General features: G+C 53.1%; 1 protein-coding gene across 1 annotated transcript in view; it reads right to left on the reverse strand.

The window, feature by feature from the left end:
* ITGAE (integrin subunit alpha E) overlaps positions 1–7041 on the reverse strand; it is a 63358-nt gene extending 56317 nt beyond the window's left edge. Inside the window, exon 1 of the mRNA NM_001425068.1 lies at positions 6983–7041. Coding sequence (NP_001411997.1) covers positions 6983–7016 — 34 coding nt within the window. The 5' untranslated portion in view covers positions 7017–7041. The remainder of the gene's footprint in view (positions 1–6982) is intronic.
* Between the last annotated feature and the right edge of the window lie 2948 nt (positions 7042–9989).

Below are 9989 nucleotides of genomic sequence, written 5' to 3' on the forward strand. Positions count from 1 at the left end.
TCCGGGAGTTGATGATGCACAGGGAGGCCTTGCGTGCTGCGATGCATGGGGTCGCAAAGAGTCGGACACGACTGAGCGACTGATCAGATCTGATCTGATCTGAATGAAATACAACAGTTAATTCAGGCCACAATCATCAATGGAAGAAACTACTTGGATGAAAGCTTGATAGAGCGCTTCACAATTAGACTGACACCCCCAGCCCACTAGTTCATCTTAGCACCCCTAAGAGTGGGTCCCCCAGGCATGTGTGCCTCCTAGTGTGACTCCCCAGGAAGAATACTGGGGCCCAAGACTCTGCATTTCTAACAGCTCCCATGTGGTGTCCAGGCTGCCAATCATCAGACCACACCAAGAAGCAAGTCTTTAAAATACCTCAGCAGAGGAAACCGAAAAAAGGAGCAAGGGAAATGCAGGAAAAATGGCAAAATCCTCCTGATTTTTTTGACTAGGAGTCCCTAACTTGCGGGATCTAATGCCTGATGATCTGAGGTGGAGCTGATGCAATAATAATAGAAGTAAAGTGCACAAGAAATTCAGTGTGCTTGAATCATCCTGAAAACATCCCCTCACCCCAACTGTCCAGAAGAGTTGTCTTCCACAAAACCAGCCCCTGGTGCCAAAAAGGTTGGGGATGGCTGGTATAAAGTGTGCTCGTCAAAAAAAGTTAAACCTGCCTTTACTGAAGGCATTAGCCCTAACTGCCAGGTTTCAGGAAATACAGGGGGTTGAAGGACAAATAACTCTGAGAGGAAGCAAACACGCAAATCTTTCATGAAGATTTATTTGTTCTGCAGGACAAGCGTCGGAGCTCTGCAGTCAAGCAAAGATTTGAAAAGGACACACAGACGCCCAAATGAGCGAGGGGGCCCCTCTAGACTAAGAAAGGCATAGCAACCGCACGTGATGTCTGGGCCTTGTTAGGCTCTTGATCTGAACTCATCAACTGTTAAAAATAGACATGTGGAGACCGTCAGGAAGATTCGAATACAAGCTGAGTATTAGCAAAAGGAGGAGGAGGTGGCAGAGGATGAGAGGGTTAGACGGCATCACTGACTTAATGGACATGAATTTGAACAAACTCCAGGAGATAGTGAAAGGCAAGGGAGTCTGGCGTGCTGCGGTTCATGGGGTTGCAAAGAGTCAGACACAGCTTAGCAAATGAGCAACAACATTAGACATTAACAAAGACTTACTGTTCATTTTGTTAGGTGATGAGAACATTGAGACTGTAAGAGGATATCGCCTTTAAAAATTTGTATTGAAGCATTTGAGGGTAAAATGACTGACGGTGGGATTTTCCTTCAAATAAAGCTTCCAAAGCATGAAAGTGCAAACAGATCACCCAAGGATCTTCTTCTAAATTGTAGGTTCTGATTCAGGACGTAAGGGAGTGGGGCTGAGATCCTAGTCTAACAGGCTGGTAAGTGATGCCAGGCTGCATCTGGTCCTCAGACCAAGCTGTGAGCATCAAGACTTTAACATACTTTGGTAAAGCAAACAAAAAATGACAGCTGAAATCAATGCAGCAGGTGTGACAAGATCTTGATAGCTGTGTCATCTGGGTGATGGGCATATTGGGATTGGGTTTACTAATGTCCTTTTCTTTTGGCCACACCACTCAGCATGTAGGATCTTAGTTCCCCAACCAGGGACTGAACCCATGCCCCATGGAGTGAAAGGGCAGAGGCTTAACCCTTGGACCACCAGGGAAGTCCCCTCGTTTTCTTTATTTCTGTACACACTTGAAACTTTGTTAAAAACCAATCTTCCAAAGGCTGAAGGCGCAGGCTCCCTCTGAGGGGCAGTGTCTGCTTTCACCTTTCAATTCTCATTCCTCTTCCCTGAGCCCGACACAAAATCTGTACTTTATTGCTTTCCCTTTATACCCCTGCCTTGCCCAGAATGATGGGTGGTGACTCATAAAAATATATCATGCGCTAAAATAAAACTTATAAGGATGGGGCAGGTAAAAAAAAACAAAAACTAAAAAGTGAAGTGAGAACTACCCACTTCTTACAAGGAGTGAGTGGAAGGCCTTCTTTCCCCTTTTTTACCATCTGTGTGACTCACAGACATGAATTGAAACCCCCGTGAGAAGTGTAGTCTTCCTTCCCGGACATCCATGATATCTCCCTGCCCAGCCCAGTATTCCCTCTGCCTGCTCTGTTCTCCAGCTGCCTGATACCCCACTTCCTGAACACACTGCATATCTCCCACCACAGGGCCTGTGCACGGCGGCTCCCTCTGCCCCGTGTGCCTTCCTCATCACTCTCCCAGCTCTGCCCCATCCTTTGGGGCCCTGTTCAGGCACTCCCTGCCCCAGGAGCCAACTAGATTCTTGACCAGATTGCCCTTCTGATCTCTGAGCCCCCTCAGCATCCTGGGCTGTCTCTGTCTGGCTCTGACTAAATCCTGTCTGGGTCAGAGTGATCTACGATGAAGTCTGTTTCCCCCAGACAGTAATCTGATCTGTCATCCATGACACCCTCAACCACAAAGTCCCACTTGACATAGTGCCAGGCCCAGATTAGAAACATCAGATAGGGCCAGAGATTTCTGATCTCAACCCCGGCACCCCCATCTTTCGCTTTGTTCAACTGAGGGGTCTTGGCTCAAAATCTCTGAGGGGTGGGAAAGGGGAGGAGACAAGCATAGAGACACTCACGACCACCTTCCTGGACCACCTGCTCTCTTCCAGGCACCATACACAGGTGCTGGGGCTCAGAGAGGTCAGGGGATGGCTTTGTGGCCCATCTGCCCACTGAAATTGGTGTCTGGGGCCCAGGTCTGCCTCATTCTAAGGTCTTCAGTAAAAGCCGGAGGCCCTGGGGACGAGGGTGTTGGTGTAAATTGAGACCAGGCTCCCTGTTGTGCCAGCAGATGAGAACTGGGGCAGAGCTCTGGGTGAGCGAGCTGGTAATTAGGTCAGTGAGAATATGTGTGTGTGTGTGTGTGTGTGTAGATGTGTCAGCTGGTCTGCTGAGAACATGTGCATGTGTGTAGGCTGTGTGTGTGTGTGTGTAGGTGTGTCAATGGGTCTGCTGACCTGAGAACATGCGCACGTGTGTGTGTGCATGTATAGATAGGTCAACACACATGCACACGTGTGTAAGCTGTGTGTGTGTGCTAATGTGTCACAGGGTCCTCTGAGCTGAGAAGTGTGTGTGTGTGTGTGTGTAGGTGTGTCAACGGGTCCACTGAGCTCTCTCAGAAGGCCAGCCGGTGCCTGGGGTCCACCAGACGTGAGTCACCTTGCTGGAGCAGACTCTACACCCAATCGCTGCCACAGTCCCTTTACCCAGACTGTGCATCCATCAGGGACCCCCCCACCCTTCCCACTTCCCCCCTAGACAGAGAAATGAGCATGAGCCCCGGAGGCAGACAGTGCTCGCTTTGCCACGGAGTCCCTGAAGGACCTGCGGTCACCTCACTGCAGTCTTCTCAGCTATGATGTGGAACCGTGCGCACCAGCAGGGCGATGCCCTGCGTAGGGCCCGACATACCGAAGGCTCCGTAGGTGGGTGCTAATGTCAGTGTTATAACCACAGAGGGCCCGCCACGCTCTCTGCCGTCTGCTCTCCGGGTGAAGCCCCCCCTCTAGTGCTGTCAGAGATGAGAGCCCGGCTGAACCAGAGTCTGCCACCACACCACCCACAGGGCTGCCTTCCCAAGCTGCCTCAGCCACACGGGCCTGCTGAGTCAGACCCCACTCCATCCTGTCAGCCCCACGGCCCCCCACCAGCCCCCCTCTCCCCCATCACACTGGGCTGTTTAAATACACATTCTCACAGTACTGTTCCCAGCTTAGCAAACTGAACCTGGGGGGCATGGTTTCCCCAAATTAAGCAAGAAGCCCGGCCATAGAACTAGGACTAGACTCAGCCATCCTGACGCCCAGCCGAGAGCACCCAGAAAGGTCTGCAGGCTGCCTGTCCCATGGGGCAGCTCACCCTGCGCTCACCCACCTGGGCCTTTAAGTTGAGCCTCATCATCTCAGCCCCAAGCCTCATGCCTGCCCTCCGACTCCGTTCACAGGCTACCTGATGGCCATGGCCAGCAGGTCTGGGGGAGACTGGGCTAGGTTCCACGCAAAGTGCTTGCGGTTTCCTCCTACATCTTCCCCGTGTCTCCTCCTCCCCACATCCTCCTGCCCCAAGTCTCGGCAACTGCCTCTTCACGAGCCTCTGCCTCCCTTTCCTCCAGGACACTGCCTTCTACACAACAGGCAAGTCTCATGGTCACGTTTGGGCTCGGGGCCTACTGGCTTTCCCCCTGCCGTCAGAGTGCAGCCAGAGCTCCCTTAGCCTAGCATTCTGGATCCCCCACACTCTCCACCACCTCCCTGACCACCCGCATGGCCCCTGTTTACACTCCCCAAAACCCAGACTCCCGGAGGAGGTCAGAGGTGTCTGGCTCCCGAGTGGCTTGCCCCCACACCTGGCCTGCCCATGCACACTGCATGTGTCTTACCTCTCAGCCTGGGGGACACTTTCCCCACCCCCATGTGTTGCCTGAAGGTGTCCTTAGCGGGCCCTCCAGCTGGGGACAGAGGGTCCTGGTGTGCATGTGGCCTGCTTCCCCCTAGGGCCCAGGGTGTCCTGGCTGTGGGGGGCAGTCAACATCAGAGCATCTGATCCCCACTGAGATCTCACCCTGTGTCTCCTTAAACATGATCCTCACACTGGGGTCTCTGTCCATACTGCTTCTCCTGCATAGAAGCTTCCCACCCCTATCACTGTCTGCACTTGCTAAGGACCTCCCCCATCCTACGGGCCACCTTGGACACTACAGTCCTCCACCCTCAGTGGCTGAGGTTTTCCATCACAGACTTGCCTTTCCATCTGGGGTGTGCCCTGGGCAGAGCCTGGTCTGACACCTCCCCGATTCCCCCAGCAGGACTCAGAGGGGTCCCCAGGCTCCAGCCTGAAGTTGATACAACAGCTAAGCCAACCCTGGACTTCTGGTTCCTGGACCACTGTAAGGTTCTATAGACCATAGCATAGTTCCCTTCTTCACCCGAGCTATGTAGATGCAATCTCTAAGAGCCTGGGAGGAGAAGTGAATGGCTGTGGTCACCGAATGAGTCAGGGTGAAGACTGACATGGGAGTAGCAGGCTGCAGGGAACAGCTGCAGGGCTTCCCCACGGTGAGAAGGGTAGGAGGTCAGACCAGGAACAGTCTGGATTCTCTCCAGCCTAGCGAGGTGCAGCCAGGATGCAGGGCCTGGGCTCACAGTCTGAGGGGTTCCTACGCCCTCCCTTGGCCTCTCCTTGTCACTTTCTCAGACGCTCTCCAGCTCTTAAGATTCAGCACCAGTCTCGCCTCCTCCAGGAAGCTCTTCATGATTAGTCCACCCCTAAGTCTCAGGACCTCACTCTTAGGGCAGAATTGTCACGGCTCCATTTCTCCCACTCACACTGGTGCTGCTGGGGCCCTGCTCTCGTCCCTGGCCCACAGCATAGCCAAGCTGTGGGCTCATGGATCTCATTGCGGCTCTGCTCCATCTTGCTCTCCACTGTCCATCCACCTGGGGGGTGCCTTGGCCTCAGAAGGGGTTTTGTAAAGCTCATGTGACTTGACATTGCCGAAAAAGGTGCTGGGGTGATAACTGATCCTTCCAGAGGCCACAGGAGAAAGAGACGAGCAGGAGCCCAGAGTGACACCAGGGTCAGTGTCCCAGGCCGTGGGGTATTTTGGAGCTTCTAGAGCTGGGAGGCAGGCAGAGGCTTGGGCTCAAGCCTCGTTTCCACCAGCACTTGCTTGTAACTATGGCCAGTCACTACCCCTGTCTGGGCCTCAGTCACCTCTTTCATACTGGGAAGGAGTGGACCAGGGTCTCGTCTAAACATCGTCTATGGACACGTTTGGTGATGCAAGATCAAAAAAGCATGAGACCTTCTCCACACACCACATGTAACTGAAAATAAAGGGAAGTCTAAACTGTAAAATAAGGAAAAGGAAGTTCAACAAGGTTTTGATCTTTCCATGATAACTATTTTGATTTTTTTTTAAATAATCAAATATTAAACAGAGTGCAGAAATGTGCGCTTTGCTGGGGCGCATTTGGCCGGCCTCTTGGGCGGCCTGGCCTGTGGTAGCGCTATTAGTGATTCTGAGCACCCCCCAGCCTGGCCTCAGCTCAGCTACTGTCGGGCCTCACTCAGTGGCCTGCATCAATCCTTAGGGGAAACAGGCTCCTAGGAGCTTTGAAACTACATCTGCCTGATACCCGGTCTTCCATCCAGCTTCTGACCAGCACAGGAGTCCTGTCAGATCACTAAGCAGGACCACCTGGCCTCAGGCTTGCAGGGCTCACTGACCACGCTCTCTCTCCTCCCTGGGGCCTGGTGGTTGGGTGTGGGCTCCTGGCTTGGTTTGCCTCCAGGGGCTTCCATGGGTATTTTAAAGGCCAGAAAGGGACCCCCTAGGCAGTGTGGAGAGGAAGCGCCCCCCTCCCTCACACAGGTTCTCATAGGGCCTTAACATCAGGAACAGGAAGCTGGCCCCACCTTGCATTCGTCCTCCACCACACAGCCCACCATCTCTCATCATCTCTCATCAGCGGTCACCTGTTCACAGGGTCCTTACCCCCTCCTCAGCTAAACCCTTCCTGTGTAAGAGAAGGGGGCTCTGCTGGGCAGGTGGGCTTGCACACTCTGAGGAGAAGCGCGGCACAGACCTGAGGGGCTGCCTGACATGGACGCCTGGTTGGGGGAAGGGGACGCATGGGGAGGGGAGGTGGCAGGAGGAATAGGAGGCAGAGCCCCGGAGTCCAAAGGAGTCCAAAGTCAGAGGGAGCCTCAGGGGCCCTTCCCAGCCCCAGGGGGGGGGTCTGATCCACCGAGCAAGAGCATCCCCCCGGGGGGAGGCCCCACCTCTTCTCTAACCTCGGGCTCTGAGCCCCACCAGACGCACAAACGGACAGGCCGAGCTGAGGGCACAGCAGCCCATTGGGGGGCAAGGGGTGAGGCCGACTTACTGGTCACGCAGAGCAGAGAGTGAAAGAGCCACATCCTGGCGGGAGCGCAGGCAACAGCCGAGGGAGGCTTCGAGGGCTCAGCTTCCCTCCTGGGCTCATGGGCTCGGGCGGGCAGGAGGCGGGGACAAAGGCGCACCCACAGGCCAGGACCACAGACAGACAGGCTGCGTGGCTTCCTCAGTAGAGGAGACCTGGGTCCTGGAAGCCCAGAGACATCTGGCAGCCCTGCTCCATCTCCACCACTTTTGTGGAACTGGGAGCTGAGGTCTGGCCTGGGAACAGGGCCGGATGATGTCAGGAGCAGGTATTTGAGGGACAGGAGCAGTATGAATCCAGCGATGTGTTGTTTATCATCCTCGTGGACGAGTCCCAGCCCCCTTGCCCTGCTCCATCACCCACCACCCACCTCTGCCCCGGCCCAGGGTCCCTCCCACAGGAAGCACCCCCCACAGCTAGAAACCGCCTCCACATTCAAGGCCCTGAGACTGCGGAGGGCCCGGTGAAGGGAAAGACCCTGGCAATGACTGAATCACTGCCTCAATTCAGCTTTGGCTGCGTTCTCTTCATTCTTTTTTTAACTTAAAAAATTTTTATTTATTTTTTGTGCTAGGTCTTCTCTGGTTGCAGCGAGCGGGGGCTACTCTCCAGTTTCAGTGCACCAAGTTCTCATTGCTGTGGCCTCTCCTATTACGGAACACGGGCTCTAGGGCATGCCAGCTTCAGTAGTTGTGGCACAGGGGCTCAGTGTCTGCAACTCTCCAGCTCTAGAGCACAGGCTCAGTAGTTGTGGTGCATGGGTTTCGTTGCCCTGTGGCACTGTGGGATCTTCCTGGACCAGGGATTGAACCCATACCCCTTGCATTGGCAGGGGGATTCTTAATCCACAGCTGCTGCTGCTGCTGCTAAGTCGCTTCAGTCATGTCCAACTCCATTGGACCCCATAGATGGCAGCCCACCAGGCTCCCCCGTTCCTGGGATTCTCCAGGCAAGATCACTGGAGTGGGTTGCCATATCCTTCTCCAGTGCATGAAAGTGAAAAGTGGAAGTGAAGTTGCTCAGTCGTGTCCAACTCTTAGCGACCCCATGGACTGTAGCCCACCAGGCTCCTCCGTCCATGGGATTTTCCAGGCAAGAGTACTGGAGTGGGGTGCCATTGCCTTCTCCAATTCACAGCTGCATTCTCTTTATATCCTGACTACAGTACCAGGGTGTAGAACTAACCTAACAGAGATCTGGGCTACCAGAACAGAAGTGAAATTCCATGCATCTTTTAGCACATCTCTGACTCAGCCCAGAAGCCCAGAGAATTGCACTGCCAACAGCCCTCAGTCGCATGTAAGTGCCAACATCACGATCTGTCAGATTTTCCATGTGTGCCCACGTCTGTCGCAGAAGTCTCTCCCGCACCTTTGCTTCCCAGACGGTTGGCCGTGCAGAGCAGCGCTGTCCCACGGAGCCCAGCAATCAGTGTCTAGACCTACACAGTCCAACTGTGGTTACTGTGTCCTTTAAATGTCCCCAGTCACTGAGGAACTGAATTTTCCATTTTATTTAATTTTGTTTACAATCAAAATCTTTCACCTGGATGCGTGCATCTCCAGGGAGAGCACTTTGCAGTGTTAATATAAGGGTTAAAACACAGCAGATGGGATGCCCTGGTGGTCCAAAGGCTAAGACTCCATGCTCTCAATGCAGGGGGCCCGGGTTTGATCCCTGGTCAGGGAACTAGATTCCATATGCCACAGTGAAGATCCTGCATGCTGCAACTAAGACCTGGCACAGTCAAATACATACATACATATTAAAAAAGGAAACTTTAAAAAAAACCTGCAGCAGAGGACGGTGTTGACTCGATGACTAGATGAAGATCAATTTTATCTTGTTTCTCATGATGAAAGCCTGCTTGGCTGAAGTTCTGTAATGACTGAGGTCACGTTGCAGTCTTATGTTGCTTGCTTTGGTCTGAGAAAATGCCTCCACCTAGCAGGACAGTTCCCGGATGTTACATGGTTGTTGAGATTACGATTCACCATTTTCCACACTATATATACCACCCAACGGAGACGTTAAACAGCTGAGAAAGCAAAGATCCGGGTCTGATGAGTCATCCGCCTGGTCACAAGGAAGATTGTCCCAAGGTGGCTTAACCCTGTTGTGGGCCGAGGTCCTGGGTGTCTTCCCACACTCAGGGCTCGGCGCCTCTCTCCCTCCCTGTCCCTAGCTCCCGGGGCGCCTGGCAGAGCAAGGAGGGGCTCCTCTCCCACCACTGGCCCAGAGAGGGAGAGAGCAGCCCCAGGCCACAGAGCAGAGCAGAATTAGGGACAGGCTGGAACCCAGGACTGTGCCCACTGGAGGCGTCCAAGAAAAGCAGGCCTTTGGTTGAGAGTGTGAACTTGGATAATGAAACAGGTGCGGAGCCATTTTCTGCATCTTTGGAGACTTCCAGAATGCTGACTTGGCCTGCATCCTTCTGAGATGCGTTTTCCAAGCTTCTGGGTGCTGCATGGCAGACCACTAGTCACGAGCATGGACAGGCCCTTCCAGTCCTTCTGACAGTAACTGCCCACAAACCCAGACTTCAGGTCCCAAGGCAGAGTCAGGCTATATCATGCTCCCAACTCACAGAGCCTAGTGCAAGGCATTCAGGAATGACCTCCGTACCTTAAAAGAATGTGAAAATGGCTTCTGAAGTACATTTTATTTTAAACAAATGTTAAGGGACCAACTTGAGGGACATTCTATAATATAACTGGACTGAACTGTTCAAAAACGACCATATCATAAAAGGCCAAGAAAGACAAGGGAATTGTTCCAGGCTACAGGAGACTAAAGAGAGGATATCAAGTGCAGTGTGTGATCCTGGATTGACTCCCAGGATCAGAAGAAAATTGCTTTAAAAAAACATTATTGGGACAGTTGACAAAACTGAAACATGAACGACAGGTTAGATATTACTATTGTTAGATGTGTGTGTGTTAGTCTCTCAGTCATGTCTAACTCTTTGCGA

Source organism: Bos taurus, chromosome 19 (genome assembly GCF_002263795.3).
Source record: "Bos taurus isolate L1 Dominette 01449 registration number 42190680 breed Hereford chromosome 19, ARS-UCD2.0, whole genome shotgun sequence".
Classification (NCBI taxonomy): Eukaryota; Metazoa; Chordata; class Mammalia; order Artiodactyla; family Bovidae; genus Bos; species Bos taurus.